Raw genomic sequence first — 17,850 nt, 5'->3', positions numbered from 1 at the left:
AAGTCATCAAGTCCATCAAATGGATTAATCCATTGATGATGTCAGAGCCCTCATGATAGAATCATTGCCTAATAGCCCCACCTCTGAAGCTTGCTGCGTTGAGGACCATGCTTTTAACACATGAGCTTTTGGGGAACATTCCATATCCAAACCATAACAGCATATTTTATCCTTACTTTCCTCCCCCATCTAAACTGCCATCATCTCAGCCAAGCCAGCTTCAAGTCTTGCCATGATTCCTGTACTTTTCTAACTAGTTTCTGTATTTCTGGTTTGCCCAACTTCCCTCCTCCCCAGCCCACTTATCCTCTAGACCCCTAAACAAGCATTTCATCATGTCCTTTTCCTTTCTCAAAATTAAGCTCACCTCTCACTGTTAATTTGTAAGACAAGGTTCTAACCACAATGGCCTTCATGGCCCAATTTCTTTATTCACCCCATCTCCTTCCCCAAGCAGCACAGAACACCATACCAAACTGTGCAGTCCCCAAGCCTACAAGACTGTCTACTCAGCCTGTTTCCACATCTGCACTGCTTCTTATGCTTGCAGATTCCCCACTCTACCTTGTTGCCCTTTTAACTCACATTAATGCCTCAAAATCCAACTGTTAATAATAATGAGTTTTATGTTGTGGTCATCTTCATACTTTTCTTTTAAAAGCAAACACAATTAATGGACAGGGAAGAAATGAAAGGGATGAGAGAAGAACTGAGGGAAAGTGGTTTCATAGAAGCAAAGGGATAAAGGTGCAAGAAGAAAGGTGTGGGCCACTGTACTAAACTCTGCAGAAATAAAGACAAAGTTTTGCAATATGCAGTTGGATTTTGCAAAGAGAAGGGTACTGGTCAACATGGGGAGAGTAATTCTTGAGTGTTTTGGAGGATGAAGTCATTTCTCAGTGAATTTCAAAATCAATGAAAGTTGAGAACACCAAGGTAATGGTGAGAAGCTTTCAAGCTATTATTCAAGTGAAAGAAGAGAGAAATTTTAAGATAGGTGATTTTCATGGAAGACAAAGGGGTAGTAGTATTGGGGAGAATTTTTTATGATGAAGAGAAAAATGAGTGACGAGAGAGATATACATTCTCATAATATAAATAAAGTAGTAAAACTGGGTAGCGTAATCTAAGCAGTTAGACTTATGTAATTCATGGAGAAGCAGAATGTATTCATGCAGCCATACTGCTTGATGTCTAATCCTAGTTCTGTCTTATAAGTAACCATGTGCCTGAGGTTACTAACCCTCCTGAGCTACAATTTCCACTTAATAGCACCTACTTTATAGAACTGTTATGAAGAAGAAGAATTAAGTTAAACAGATGTGAAGCATTTGGAACACAATTATGTTTAGTTGCCACTGTTATTATTTCCAGGACAACTGTGCAATGATGTGTTTGTTTTTTATTTCAACTGGTGGATCTGGAACTCTTTAAAAACAAGGGCTTTTTTCCTATTAGTATTCGCAGCATGAGTGAGTGCCTAACCCCTTACAGAGGTTCAATAAATAGGTGATCAACTGAAGGGTGAATGCATGGAGGCAGGCAGATGGCCAGGTTTTCGTTTCTTAATATTCTTACTGTTACTTACTGTTTTTATAATAAAATTCAGATAAAAATGGAGCTTTACTTATCTCATTTAGTGTGTTTATGAAACATCATCAATATTTCCAAGAACAAGATGTGTTCTTTGTAGCTTACTAGAATTTTCCTCAGTCTTTCCCTGAAAACCATTGGAGGTCCTCCCACCCAAAGGCTGCAGAGAGGCATCATCATTGCTCCAGAAACCTGGGCCTCCTCTGGCTTATATGCAGCTGTTAGAGGAGAAGTGCTAAATAGCTTCATAGTGACACTATATTTATCTCAACACTAATAGCCTTAAATTGGCTTTTAAGTTTCCACATAAAAGCCATCTATTGAGCTGTCCAATTCCATTACCCAGCCTCCTCTTTGAGCTGCCTATTAACCATTTGGCTCACAAGACTCTGCCATGAGCATCCACAGGCCTTCAATTAAGGCTGCATGCTTCATCCTACGAGGTAATATGGCTTTATATTTTTATTTTTTTAACATTACATTTATTCTCTGTAAATTAAATGATTACTAATTTAAGCGGTTATAAATTAAATCATTTAAATGATTAAACAAGGTGGTAGCTTAAGAGCCATATATGTTACTGAGTACATTTTCTTCAAATATAAGAAGTCATATGAAAATCATAACGCCTAAGTTTTTATCATCTTGGTTTATGGTTTCCTTTTTTACAAACAATTTGTAAGACAAGAATGGTTTCCTAAATTCTGTTTTTCCTGGAAAGGAAGCAAACTATCTTCCTTCTACTGAAGAATGCAGAAAATAAGTATGAATGGATTGCATGAGAGATGGCTACAAAGTAGTGCCTACTAATGCTCAAAGACAAATCTATGAGAGGACAAAGGAGTGAGAAGAGACCCAAAGCTCTATCATGAGACTTCACACAGCACAGCTGGATTATCTCCATACTGACCTACAAGATCAAGACCCCATAGGTTGGGTCTCCCAATATCAGGCATTTCATGATGACCACAAGGGGACAGATACTCTGGGTTTGGAGGACAGTGATTTTTCAGTCCTGCACCAGGAAGCAGAGCAGCAGAGCTGTTGGCCACTAAGCAGCAACTCTCATACCAAGGAAGGATCCAGACCCAAAGGGAGCGCACTTCTTTTTCCTTGCCATACAGTAGCTTTAACCGTCCATTCTGGATTCCCTTCCTTGGCTGCCCGCAGGCCCATTTCAAGTGTCAATTGTTAGGCAGTCTGTGGTCAAGATTATTTATTTTTTGAGTGTCAACTTCATGCCTTTGTTCCTGAGACCTCACACAGGTTGTGTTTAACACCTTATTAGTTGTAGCTTTTCTTCCTTCAGCTGTTGGGATTCCCAAATAAATCAGCCTGATGTCAGAGTTTCTGTTGATTCCGAAATCTCACATGATTCACTTTAGTCAGCAGGGACAAACATGCATGGATAGCTTCTGACAGGTGATTTGGAGGCATTGATAATTTTAAATGTACAGAGAGAGTATAGCATAGTTCATGCTTTTTCCCTCTTTGTATGATGGTACACCCTTGTTTTTAAATTAAGAAATGTTCCTCACAACTTAGGAATAGTGACCTGTATAATACATTCTTATTTTCTCTTACATAGAATATAGTATTTCTCCCTTTTCCTTCCAGAACACTCTCTTTATGCATCTTTAAATAGTCTAAAAAAACTAAATATCTAAAACTGTTTACCTGTCTAGATATTTAACTGTTTTCAAAGAAAATACTACTTAATGAAAAAAAGGCATGCATTTTACGGCATTAGCGTTTTACATTGGAATCCTGCAATATCACGTGCTAACTGTGTGATCTTAGACAACTTATTTAACCTTTATGGGTCTCAACTTAATTTTGTTGGTAAACAACAGATACCTCGCAATATTGTTGTGAATCCTAGAGGCGATATAAAAAAAGAAAAAAAAAGATTCTAGAGATCTTGATATGACTTGCAGAGACAAACACTCAAAAATATTGTTATATTATGTTACATTATAATGTAATAATAATTAATAATAATTTCATTGCTATTTCATTAGCTATGGTGTTAATTGGTGTGTTCTCACACACAAGATGAACAAGATGAGCTTCAAAGCTAAATAACTGCATTTTTTTTGATAGTGAGGATTGAACCCAGGGGTACTTAACCACTGAGCCACATCCCCACCCCATTTTTATATTTTATTTAGAGACAGGGTCTCACTGAGTTGCTAAGTGCCTCTCTAAGTTGCTGAGGCTGGCTTTGAACTTGCAATCCTCCCGCCTCAGCCTGGAATTTTGATTAGATAATTTGCAAGCAGTCATAGTTTATGTCCCCACCTATTTTTTTTTTTTTTTTTTTTTTTTTTTTTGATGACCTGTATGCTTCAGCCTCGTGCTTTTTTATTGGAGTTCACAGATGAACAACACATGATTCCTGCCTTCCAGGAGGTTTGTTTAATGAGTGAGAATGTTGTGTGAATGAACCATTTGAAAAGTACAATGTGAGAAGTAGGAGAAGGCAAGACGCCTTTGCAGCCATCAGTTAGAAGTAGGTTATATCTAAGAATGAAAAGCTACAAACTTTGCAAGACCTTGAGACTCTGGGGTAATGATTTTTTTTTTAAGTGCAATGACTATTCATTTCCCTAGATAGCATACTTGTCCTAAACACTGTAAAATGCTGCAGCAAGCTGGTAAAGATGCCAAAACCTGCTAATAGATCAGAAACTTTCTGTTCTTTAATATTTTTTTCCTTAAATCTAATATGCTGAGATTATGTGTAAAGGAGACAATTCTTAAACATTTATTATTATCCCTCACTTTGGTATTACACCAAAGCGAATATTGATTGTTGATAATAGAGACAAACAAACACTATTACATAAAATAGCATCTGGGGTCCCCTTATGCTATTTGTAGGATAGTATGCTAAATAGTGTAATAGAGGAATGGAGACATTAGTGGAAAATATTCTTTTTTTAATAGATTTTATATTCTTTGTGTTAATTTCACTGATTAATTGAGTATAGAACTCATTCCATTTTTTGATGAAACAAGTACATAAATGATGTCTAGAAACTGTAAGAAATACTTGGAATACACAGATTTAGGAAGAAATTTATTTTGCCCACATCAAACAATTTGACTACTTTCCAACAGTGATTCATTCTCAAAAGTTGCTTCTCTGCAAATTTTGTCTTTGCTTTTGTCTTGTAAAATATATAGCACTGACTAATACAGTATTTTTACTAGTCCTCTAAAGTAAATATACTCATAACCTTAAATTCAATTCTGTATATATTAACTCTGCAACAATCTAAAGGATGTCCTCATCTTTCCTCATAAAGAAAAATTAGGAATTTTCTTCTACCCTAAAAGAGGAATCCACAGGTGTGAATAGAGCATGTTAACATACAAATAATCTTACCTAGATAATTTTGAAGAAATATATCACACTAAACTTGGTGCAGTGGCACACATCTGTGATCCCAGTAACTCTGGAGACTGAGACAGGAAGAACGAAAGTTTGAGGTTAGCCTCAGCCACTTAGCAAGGCCCCAAATAACATAGCAAGACCCTGTCTCCAAGTAAAAAATAAAATAAAAATAAAAAGGGCAGGACGTGGTAGTGTACATCTGTAACCCCAGCAGCTTGGGAGGCTGAGGCAAGAGGATCACAGTTCAAAACCAGCCTCACCAATTTAGTAAGGCCCTAAGAAACTTAGCAAGACACTGTGTCAAAATGAGAAAAGGCCGGGGATGTGGCTCAGTGACTAAGCACCCCTGGGCTCAATCCCTGGTACCAAAAAAAAAAAAAAAAGAAAGAAACAAAAAGGCTAGGGTTGTAGCTGAATACTAAAGTACCCCTGGTTCAATCCACACTACCTGTGTGTGTGTTTGTGTGTGTGATACCAGAGTACTAGGAGAGATAGCAAATAAAAGCGAGGAAAATGATTGTTTCTGAGAGATAAGTTGTCAATAGCAAAACAGTGACAATATAAAGAACTTTCACAATGAAAAAGCTGCCAAGCTGAATATTACCTCCTCATCCACCTTGATGTTGCCCTTCATGTGTAATTGAGCACAAAGCATTGTGCTTATTTCTGAAGCCCTTCTTGATTATGATTTTTTAGCCTTCCCTCTCCCACTGCCTTAGCTGAGGACCTCAATACCTGAATCCACTGGACCACACGTTGGTTGAATGGTTCCCAGCCTCTAGTCCTGCTTCAGTCAGTACATTGCATTCCTAGAGTTCTCTTTTCACAAATCAAGTTCCAATCCGGTCTCTTCCAGCTTAAAAATCAGCAATGAGTCTCCTTTTCTTTGTTCTTAGCATGGAGTGCTAGAACTCGCACAGCCTGGTTCTCACCTAAATGTCTTCCCCTGCCATTTCCCCTCAGCTGAGTTCTAGACTCCAGCCACACCACTTTCCATCCCATCAGGTGCTTGTTCAGTCAGCTTTTTCACTGCTGTGACTAAAAACCCAGACCAGAACAATTGTAGAGGGTGAAAAGTTTATTTAGGGCCTCACAGTTTCAGAGGTCTCAGTCCATAGATGGCTGGCTCCATGCCTCGGGGCTCCAGGTGTGGCAGAACAACATGGCAGAAGAGTATGAGGAAAGCAGCTCACATGATTACCAGGAAGCAGAGAGAGAGACTCCACTCTCTAGATACAAAATATATACCCCAAAGGCACACCCCCCAATGATCTACCTCCTCCAGCAACACCCTACCCACCTTCAGTGACCACTCAGTCAATACCATCATGGGATTGACTTGAGGCTTCATAACCCAATCATTTCTCCTCTAAACCTTTTTGCATTGTCACACACACACACAAGAGCTTTTGGGAGACACATCACATCCAAACATAACACCTCTTTTTCCTCCTACCTGAGATGCTTTTCCATTTCACTGCTGTTGGCCAACCCTGCTCAGGATTCAAGGCCCAGCTCACATGTTTTCTTCTCCTGGTTGCTGCTGTGGGGCAGCCTGCCATCTTGGAAACTGGGCTGCAACACCTGTCACCTGAGGCCTAAGCTCTGCTTCTGTGTCCTCCCACACTAACTAAAGGGCAGGCTGCCCTTCTCAGTCTCCAATTTGCATACAGTTCACCTGAGACCCTTTAAAATTTTTTATTCCTTGGAGACTTAAAATACAGATCTGTAAGCACCTAAGGGAAACATTGTCAAAAAGAACAGGTGTTTAGAAAATCATAAACTGCATACCATGGAGTTGAGAAATCACTGAAGAGATCATGACAAGTTTTTCCTTCCCCTCCACGTTTATGAACTATCGAATCATATCGGATAAAAAAAAAATAGTCTTTAAAACAGAAGACAGGGAACAGGACAATGTCTCTTGAATAAAGAACATTCATGAAGCTTCACCACATACTACTAAAAGGTAGAAATTTTTGTTGAATATGACATTTAAATTTTAATTTAAACTTATGTTGACCCTCTAAAAGATCACATCAGAGTTTTGGAGTAAAACTATATTGGTAATAGAATCTCTGATAGCATTATCTTTTTGGAGAACAGCTATATTCTCAACAGAAATCTTGGAAAGTTTCAGTTGTTATCAGCATCCTAAGCATGTACAGGCTTTCCTTTTTTCTCTCTGAAAAAAAAATCATAGTTGGCAAGAAAAAACAATGTCAAATATGCCTTTAAAATGATATATGCTTTTAAACTTTCCCCTTAAATATACATTTGAACTTCAGTTTTTCAACAAGAATTTTGAAAATGCTTTCTGAAGACTAGATTAAAGATCATTCTTAAGAACGTATGTTTATATATTTAAAATATTTCTTGAGGAGAAAAGTAGAAAAGTCTCAGTCAAAATTATTGAAACTAATTTTTTAAAAATATATTACTTATAATAGGAAGTTCATTAGGGTTTTTTTTTTCCTTCTCTGTTTTTCTAATTTGTAAAAATAATAGAGTCAACCTTTAAAAGTTAAATGTACAACAAATGAACCTGTATAAGAAATATATGACTTAGGAGGTGAAATGTCCTCATAATCCCATGCCTAGCCAATCAGCAGTCTGATATATAATCTTTACCGTTTTTGTATGCATCCGTAATATATACATACATTTTTATTAAAATAATCATTTTATGCATGCCATTCTATAACTACTGTTAAAAAATTTTCATCACAGAAAAGTTCAAAAATATAAAAATAACACAGCAAGATATGTCCTCTGTATCAAACTAAGCAATGTTGCTATTTTTCAGAGTTTCTTTAAATATTTTTTATTTGCTTTGTTTGTGCAAGGCACATTCTATCACTGAGCTTCACCCATAGCCTGCTTCAGATCTTTTGAAGGTATCAAGCACAGCACATACAATATTAAGCCCCTCTTAGGATCTTTCAACTGCCATTGTCCCCAAGAGCAGCAGTGATCATAATTAGATATATATTTATTTCAACCCAATTTTTAAAATAAATGGCATTGTATTTTGAAGATCTGGTCATTTTGAGGGATTTAAGTGAATTTTAATTAACCCATTCTGAGTTTTCCCCTTGCTTTGTAAGTATAAATAATATTACATTTAACATGCTTGTTAATGTTTTTGAAAATAAATAAATAAATATATGTACATATATATGTACATATATTTGTATGTATTTGTGGTTATTCTGTAGAGTATATTTCTAATGGCCTAATGGCCTCGTAGTTAAACAGCTGGATTGCACTGCATATACACTTTAAAGTTTTCCAGTTATTACAAAATCTCTGTAAAGTGCATTCCTACCAACAGTATCTGAGGAAGTCTGTTTTCTTATAGAGTTGAACTACTTTGGTTTTGCTTATCTTTTAGAATTTCATTGGTGTCTAATTTTTTTTCCCTGAGTTGTAACACAATTATTTATGTGTAACAATATAGTTTCTCTTCAGACACTTTCATATATATAATATATTATATAATTGGTTATATAATTAGACTTTTTCTTATAGTATTCTTAGAGCTTTTATTCATTTTGAATACTGATCTTTCATTTTAGGGGGCAGGAACATAAGTGCAAACCTTAGACAAATCTTAGGTTTTAACTTTTTATATTCTTATTAAATTGTTCTGTGTCCTCTCTATTTTATGAAAGTGGTGCAAAAAAAACCTACTGTAATTGTAGACTAATCAATGTTCTCCTTTAAGTCTGTCAATTTTCACTTTAACTATTTCAATGCAAAGTCAAGATCATCATATAATTTTGATGGACTGTAGAATTCTTTTCTCTCTAGAATTCTGCATGTGAATTTTTTCTTTGCTTCCCCTCTTTCCTAGCTTCCCATTATTTGGGGAACATTTTCTTTATTCAGAGTTATTTTTATGACTTCTGCCTTCTGTCCTTTCAGTGACAACACTTATAATTTCAACAAAGATATTAACTATGTATCTAAGAAAGTTTGCTCTCTCTCGAGCCTAGCGCAATGGCACATACCTGTAATCCCAGCAGCTCAGGAGGCTGAGGCAGGAGGATCAAGAGTTCAAAGCCAGCCTCAGCAACAGTGAGGTGTTAAGCAACTCACTGAGACCCTGTCTCTAAATAAAATACAAAATCAGGCTGAGGATGATTAAACTCAGTGGTTGAGTGCCCCTGAGTTTAATCCCCAGTATCCTCCCCTCTCCTCCACGCCCCCCCCCCCAAAAAAAAGAAAGATAAGTTTGCTCTCTCAAAAAAGACCATAAATGCAAGATTAAACTCTTGCATTTATAACCTTCTTATTCTTGTCTCAATTTTTAGCTTCAGCATTGAATAGAAAAATATCAATCATAATTATTATTTATGCCTTTTATCAGTAGGTATCAGGTGTACCAGCAAACTTTATTGATTTCTTTGTTTCACATAGTTTCTTGTATCCACCATCCATTGAATTTCTTTTTTTGTATGTGTGCTTTTAGTAATTTTTCAATGTGCATGTTGTGGATGGCTGAACCCTCTTCATCTTTGATACTTGAAAAAAAACACATATTTTACCCTCACTCTTTTTTGAATATTTATTTTTTTGTAGTTGTACACAATAACATTATTTTACTTATATATTTATTTTTATGTGGTGCTGAGGATCGAACCCAGGGCCTTGCACATGTGAGGCGAGCACTTTACCCCTGAGCCATAACCCCAGCCCCTACCCTCACTCTTGAATGGTGTTTTAATTTAGTTTCCTGTGCTACCCCCTCAAGAGTGGATTCACTGCATCTCCAGACTCAGAGAGCAGCGGAACCACGCTCACTTTGCTTCCACTTAGCACAGTGAGGAATTGGAATCCACTTTTAACCCACTTCTTCTGAGCACAGTCTTCCCCTTCCTCATAGAGTATATTAATGATAAAGGGGGAAATTTTCAAAGTTTCTAAAAGGAAAGAAAAGATTGTCTTTAATTTTTCATACAACTTTTGATATTGGTAAAGATAAGTGGAAAATATAAGATACAGTATCCCACAGTTGCCCTTAGCATCAATATCTCAACTAGTTGTTTTTTTTAACCTGGAGATATGTGTGTGTGTTATATGTAATAGCCTATCAGTCTATTCTTTTTTTCATTCTCCTTCTCTTTTTCTTTTTCTTTTCCCCCTGGTGCTGGGAACTAAATCCATTAGTGTTCTACCCCTGAGCTAGCCCAGCCCTTTTTACTTTATTTTGACACAAGTTCTTACTAAATTACCCAGGCTGCCCTTGAACTTGTAATCTTCCTGCCTCAGACTCCTGAGTAGCTGGAATTACAGGGGTGTGCCACACAATTGACCTGGTAGTCTATTTTATGAAAGAACTATATTTTAACCAGCCCCCTTCTGGGGGATTTTGGACTTGTTTCTATGACACCCTAATATGAATGAAAGAAGTACATAAACATTTTGTGTGTGTGTATCCTTGTACATGTATGTTAGCATTTCCGTATGATGGATTTCTTCGTAAAACTTTTCACCATTGAAATCTTGTGGAAACCATTTATCATTATAACTCAGTTCTTTCTTCATAGTTGTTGAGGGTACAGGACTTTATCTAAATATGAATCTTAACTCCAACATTTCCCTGATGTGATACTTTGGGCAAATCTCTTGAACTCCTAAATCCTTGGTTTTCTTATCTTTGAAAAAAAAAAGGATTAATATAGAATATACTCAAAGGGTGGTTGTGAGCCTCAAATAAGATAATTGAATTTAAAACGAGTGTAGCATCTAATAATGAAGTTGCCATTGCTAAAGACGATGAAGTGAGCTAAAGCAACATGCAGATTGCTCATGTAGAGATTTTTTAAAAACTGGTTCTGTACCTGGGTGGAGGCAAGGGGCCTGAGGAATCTGTATCTTCTTGCGTGAGACAAAAACTAACAATAAAGTCCTTTAAAAAAAATCCAGTGCCTGGAGACCTGTGCTAAATATTCTGATGGGATAAATAAGAGGTGAGGGTACTTTTATATCTCCTTGGAATTCCAAAGCACATTCAACATGAGGACCATTGAAGGCAAAGTATTAAAGAAAAAGGGGTAAGGAATGGGGTTCTCTTAGAGTTCGTTGTGGTTCAATTCTCTTTCCCTGTGGACTTCTTCCTGATCCAAAGGGCAGCTTGCAAAGTGATTTTATGGCTAGGACAACCTGTTTCTCTTTGGGAGGCTCCTATGCTTCTGGGTGCTCACTCACCCACCACAGAAACAGACATGTTCACTCTATCAATGGAGTACCTATTGCCAGGTACAGGCAGAGCTAAGTACGGGGAGGACACCAGTGAATAAAGAAAGATTAATGTCACAGGGGACAGGACATGCAATGATAGTGGAAGAGGAGCCAGGGCTTGGATAGGAGGTCAGCGAGCTCTCATAGAAGTGACGTCCCAACAGATTACTCTTGGGAATTAAGCTGTGACTCCTAGGCTAGGCTGGATGAGCAAGAGTTACCCGGATGAGGAGCAGGGAGGAGTGTCACTGATAACAGCCAGGTCTGGGACTGGTACAAGCAGGACATTGGAGACATTGCCTAACCAAGCAGAAAAGGGACAGTAGGTTGAAAAGGTAAACTGAGCCAGATGTTTCAGTGTCTTATAAGCCATGTTAGAAGCTTTTCAGCAAAAGGACTGCCCTGACACCATGTGCTCTGGGGATGGCCATTCCAATTAAGAGCCTGTTTCGTGGTTATTAGGGGAATTCAAATGGCAGGTGATGCTGGCTGCATAGGCATCTAAGTTAGTGGCAGGAAGACAGAAGGACACTAGGGGGTGTGGTGGCACTGACTTGATCAACTCTGTTTTGGAGAAGTTTACCTTGAGGTGCCCTTTGGGATGTGGTTAGGTAGGTGGTGATTCTCAAGGTCAAAGCTCAGAAGAAAGATCTGAGTTGGAGACAGTTTTAGGAGGCTTCTTTGTATTATTTTCAGCCTGAACCAAAAGAAAGCATGAAAGCTTCTATTCGGTTCAGTTCTAAACAAACATGTTAGTCAGATCCACAAAGGTTATTTGACTGATGGTTCATGTACACGTGAGTAAATAAGACTTGGCTCCAGATAGCAATTACTCCAAGAACCTCTTGCTTTCATCTCATGAGACACAGTGTAATTGTAAACATCAATCTAGACACCTTAAAAAAAAAGTTCACTTTTACCCTATGGGAAAAAAACTGAAACTATTTCCCTTTGTTGCAGGTGTGTACACTGCGTGGCTTGCCAAGCCTTCTCTTCTGCCTTTGCAGGAAAAAAATGTGATTGTTTCTGTGCCATGTGGAGTAAACGTATCTCCAACTTTGAAAGTCTTAGTAATGCTTAATGAGCTAATTGCACCCTGGACTTGGAAGTGCAATGCCACAAAGCTTGGAGAGTAGATTTTTTTTTTCTCCCTTTAGGAATTTCACACTTTCACTAGGCCAATTGCAAACCTCCTCTGTACTGATCACATGCATTTTGGACATGACTTATCTTTCCTCTGCAGAAGAAATAAACTTGCATTATGGAGTCTCACCTGAGGGTGAGGGAGTGCTAAGAAATGGCTGTTGATATCATGTAGGTGTGGGCTGCAGGTTGTGTGGCTTTCCCTGATTATCTGCTCATTCCTGGTTATAAATATCAGCTACTGACTGTTTTCCCCAGTAAGTCTGTTAACTTCAATGTAATACAAGGCATAGTGTATATTTAAGAGCAGAATTAGAGAATTAAACAAGTGAACATGCTTTTGCTAACTTACTCTTAAGTTGTCATATGAGTATTTCCATGACTGATCCACAAAAATCTTCAGTTAATGCCTAAAAGAAGCTAATTTCCTAGGTAAAAATAAATAAATAAATAAATAAATACCAAAGAAAGATATGAGTTAAAAATCTTACTCATAAATAATAATTATTTGCTAACACAAGCAATTATTCTGGATTTTTCATAGGTATCCTTCAATCATGGACAGTCTTCACCCATTTATCCTTTTCTTCCTTTTAAACTTGCTTGGCAGCCATTAAAATATTCCAGGAACATCTGGCTGTTTTTCCTGAGTGATGTCTATAACTCAACTCACTGCTTAAAAGATCTGTAGCTCAGGGCTGAAGTTGTGGCTCAGTGGTAGAGAGCTTGCCTGGCATGTGAGAGGTCCTGGGTTTGATCCTCAGCACCACATATAAATAAATAAAAGAAAAAGACCCATTGACAACTAAAAAATATATAGTTTAAAAAAAAAATCTGTACCTCACTGGGCATGGTGGTGCATGCCTGTAATCCCAGCAGCTCAGGAGCCTGAGACTGGAGGATCGCCAGTTCAAAGCCATACTCAGCAAAAGCAACATGCTAAGCAACTCAGTGAGACCCTGTCTCTAAATAAAATACAAAATAGTGCTGAGAGATGTGGCTCAGTGACTGAGTGCCCCTGAGTTCAATCCCCGGTAGCTCATTTATATGCATAAGGTTTTGTCCCAATACAAACAATTATAAACACTATTCAAATGTTAGAGATTTTGAAAAGATATTGAGAATTTGAAATACAAATAATCTGCATAATTCATCTAGATATAAAAGTTCTAATATCCAGTTATTTTATTTTACCCCACCCAAGAAACTAAGTACTTAGGGTATGGGTGTTTTTTTATTTTGTAATTGTCTTATAGGAACTATTTAATTGTATTTTAATCTCATAATAATTAATCACCTCAAACTTGAATGCAATGATTGCAATTTGTGTTTAACCAGTTTTCCAGTCATCCTCAGTGGAGCAGAGACAGAAAGAAATCTTCTAAATAACTTAAGTTGACTGATAATCAAAAACTTCCTTTTAAGGAAGTAAGTAATTAACTTTCCTAACTCGTTCTATTAACTGTTGTTTTAGAACTGAGGGATTTAGGATTAAAACCCTGTTTAGATTACCCCTCCTTCTTTCTGCTGGAGCTAACATTACACCACATAATAGGCAATATGACAATATTGTTTGCATCATTTATGGAACTTATTTATAGCATTGTTATATATGCTGCTCCCCCACCCACCCACACACATGTATATAAAGTACATGTGTCTATTTACGTTAACTATTATCATTACTCTTCACTCTGAATGACCAGTTGGATAAAATTCTCAGAGTATGACATAGGACCTCCCACCACCACCACCATGTATGGATTATGCTTTAAAATTAAAACTTGTTCTAAAGTTGACAAAACAAATCTGAACACACAAATGCAAAAAAAAAAAAAAACCCACACAATTTCTTCTCTGGTAAGTAGCTTCTTTGGTGTTTTATGATTGTACTTCCATGGTTTTATTCCATTCCATTCCTAGTACATATCTGTGAGGAGCAGGCAGATGGGAGGTAACATTATTAAATAGGTGATTGGTCCTTCCTGACTGCCTTTCACAGCTCTATCCCATAACTCAGAAACTTAATCTGTGCAATGCTATGGTTTCCCAGGAATGTAAAGAGATTTAGAGAGCTCACTTTTTGGTTGGAGGTGATTGAGCCTCCATGATAATTATAGAAAGCCTTTGAAAAGACATGCAGATGTGCCTGGTTTGCCATCTGGCCAGAGTAAGCCTTGTCAGGGCTTTCTGTCTTCACCTTTGCCCCCTCCTTAGTGTGAGAAATGTAAGGAATGTATTGGCTTGCAGTCCAAGTCTGCTTTGACTAAGGTGGATAAGATAACACCTTCATCTATACCGCACACTCACTTTCCCTAACAGCAGCCACCTTGGAGGGATGGTAGGGAGGTGGACTATGCTGTAGGCAGATTTATCACCTCCTGAACCAAAATATGCAAACAAAATGTCCAACATTGGTTTGGCATTATTTAAGAATTCAGGGCGACTGTGCTTTTAATCCTACCCACCATGTGAAAAAAAAATGAACAGACTTTTCTAATTTTAATAAAAGTAAATTATTTAGGGCAAGAAAATAAAGAATTCATATTCAACTTGAATAGTGCACAGAGATTTTTTTTTTTTTGTTTCTGCAATGGCTTTTTGAGCCATTGTTGCCAGGTTTTGCTCCATTTTTTTGGGAATTTGGGAATTGGATCAGATTCTCTGGAACATGACAATATCTTTTTAATGACTTTGTGTTCCAAGGAACAGTGATGTGAATTGCCCATCCTTTTAGATACAGTCCTTTCAAATCTCACAAAACTAGAGACAAATGACTAAAATATTCACTTCAAAGGGCTGTTCACTTTATGTGTGTACAATTAATTTTCTTAATGACTTATAAAGTGAGCTCACAAATAGGAAAAGTATAGACTCCACTTTTTTCCAATTTCCTATGTGCCTCTCTGTATTTCAAAATAAGTTCTTAAAAAAAAAAGCTCACAAATTATCTCTCAGTTTTATTCATTAGTCATCTGACTGCTTTATTCCAGACTCCTAACAGCTCTATCACAAAGTAAACTATTGGTCACAGGTAGAATCAGATGGAAAATAATTATTAGATTAGATCAATTCAGACTCATCACCAATCCTGGAAAAAAAGACAAAGTCCCAAAGCATATGCCCTAGTTTAGTAACCCAAGTCACATCATCTTCCTATATAAGGACAAACACTGAAGTCTTGGAATTAGATGGTTTACTCACTGTTTTAGTCAGCTTTTTCACTGCTGTGACCAAAAGACCTGACAAGAACTATTTTAGAGAAGGAAAAGTGTATTGAGGGGCTAATGATTTCAGAGGTCTTGGTCCACAGATGACTGACCCTATTCATCTGGGCCTGAAGTGAGGCAAGAAAGAACATTGCAGAGGAAGTTCATGGTGAAGGAAAGCGCCTGAGAACCTGGAACCAGAAGACAGAGAGAGTCCACTCACCAAGGACAAAATATATACCCCAAAGGCATGTCCCCAATGACCTACCTCCTCCAGTTACACCTACCTGCCTACAGTTACCAACCAGTTAATCCCCATCGGACAATTAATACACTAAATCGGTTAAGACTCCCATCACCCAATCATTGTACCCTAAAAGCTCTTGCATTGTTTCACACATGAGCTTTTAGGGGACACCTCATATATAAACCATGACACTTTAGGAAAGCTTCAGTTGATAGAGAAGATCCCAAAAAAAATACACAGGTACCAGCAATCAGTTCTCCTTAAAGTCCTTGTGGCTGGTGATCACACATATTCAGTCTCTTTGCACCAGTATTTTCTCACCCTATTCATTATAATGGACCCAAATACATTGGATTAAGCCCAAAATCTAATAGATAAAAGACAGAATGCAAGTATAATGTCTCCGGATCAGAGTGGAAATTTGGTAGGAGATGATGAATGCTGGGGCCAGACTTTAAAAACAATCAGTCTTATGTGTTACATTTCATTTCGTTCTTTTTTCCATCTAAGCTTTCAAGAAGTACATTTAGAAGCCATTCATAATCCCAGATAGGGACGACAAACTCATTCTTATGCCTCAAGGTTAAAAAGTTCCATAAAGCACTTTACCGTAAGTATTTTTGTTCGTGAGCCATGGCACTTTTACCTAACAACTGTATGGATGCACAGAATAAAGAGATTTTGCTTACTTAAAGGAAAACTTATGATGATATAAGATGAAGGTAACTCTTCTTTGAAATCGCGTCAGTAGCATTTGATGTGAAAAAGTAAAAATAACAGAAGTGGTTTGTGGTCCATTCCTAACAGAACCCAGCTTCTACTTTGGGAATGTGCAGTACTCTGTGGACGAGAGCTCTGGCCATGTGGAGGTGCAGGTGTGGAGAACAGGTACTGACCTCTCCAGGCCTTCCAGTGTCACAGTGAGATCTCAGAAGACGGATCCTCCTTCTGCAGATGGTGAGAGGTTTCCCATATTAGCTCTTTTGATTGCTCTGCAGCTTTCAACTATCAGGACACAAAATGCTTCACAGCCAGAATGGCTCTGCTCTTACTGAAGCAGTCTGGATGGATGTTTTTTCCTGATATCTTCTCATAGTAGATGAACTTGGGCTTTATTTACTATTGTGGGACATTCAAGGGCCATGAATCAGAGGCTAGGTTAAAAATGAAAGACTCAGAGACTCTGAATTCTATTTTTCTTTCCAAAAACACTTTTTAAAAAATATTTTTATTAGTTGTTGATGAATTTTTTTATTTTATTTATTTGTATGTGGTACTGAGACTCAAACCCAGTGCCTTACACATGCTAGTCTACCACTCTACCGCTGAGCCACAACTCCAGTCCCCCAAAAACACTTTTTAATTTTGTTCTTAATTGACACATAATCATTGTACACTTTTATGGGACACCATGTGATGTTTTGATACATATACAATTGTCCCTTGATATCATGGGGAATTGGTTGCAGGATTCCTCTGTGGCTACCTTAATCTTCAGATGCTCAAATCCCTTTCATGAAATGATACTGTATTTGCATATAATTTACATACATCTTCTGTGTACTTCACGTCTTTATTCTAGAGTACTTATGTCACATCACATGAGTCCTATGTAAATTGTTGGTATATACTAGTGTTTAGGGGATAATGGTTAGAAAAAAAGAGTCTGTACGTGTTCAGTCCAGATGCCACCATTGTTAACCCATGTGTGAGCACATAATGGTGACTCAAGGTGAAGATGCCCCAACAATGCAGAAGAGAGACTGCAGAGTGGTGAAAGTGGGAGGCCATGTAAGGTGCATCTACATGTCACCTCACTTGTAGGATTCAGCCTAGTGCTTGGAATGTGGCAAATTCAAATTTCACTTATTGTAACTTTCTGAAAATTTTTTCCACATTTTTTCTTGGTGCATCATAATTGTACATAATGATGGGATATGTTGTTACGTATTTGTACGTGCACACATATAACAATATAATTTGGCCAATATCACTCCACAGCAATTCCCAAC

At 37.5% G+C, this 17,850-nt stretch overlaps 1 protein-coding gene across 1 annotated transcript in view; it reads left to right on the top strand.

Moving 5' to 3' along the window:
- Frem2 (FRAS1 related extracellular matrix 2) overlaps window positions 1–17,850 on the top strand; it is a 166,064-nt gene that overhangs the window by 109,086 nt on the left and 39,128 nt on the right. The window contains exon 7 of the mRNA XM_027928932.3: window positions 16,646–16,795. Within this exon, the coding sequence (XP_027784733.3) occupies window positions 16,646–16,795 (150 nt within the window). The remainder of the gene's footprint in view (window positions 1–16,645; window positions 16,796–17,850) is intronic.

Source organism: Marmota flaviventris, chromosome 4, assembly GCF_047511675.1.
Source record: "Marmota flaviventris isolate mMarFla1 chromosome 4, mMarFla1.hap1, whole genome shotgun sequence".
NCBI lineage: Eukaryota > Metazoa > Chordata > Mammalia > Rodentia > Sciuridae > Marmota > Marmota flaviventris.
The sequence above is the reverse complement of the archived record's forward strand: the minus strand, read 5'-3'. Positions and strand labels throughout refer to the sequence as shown.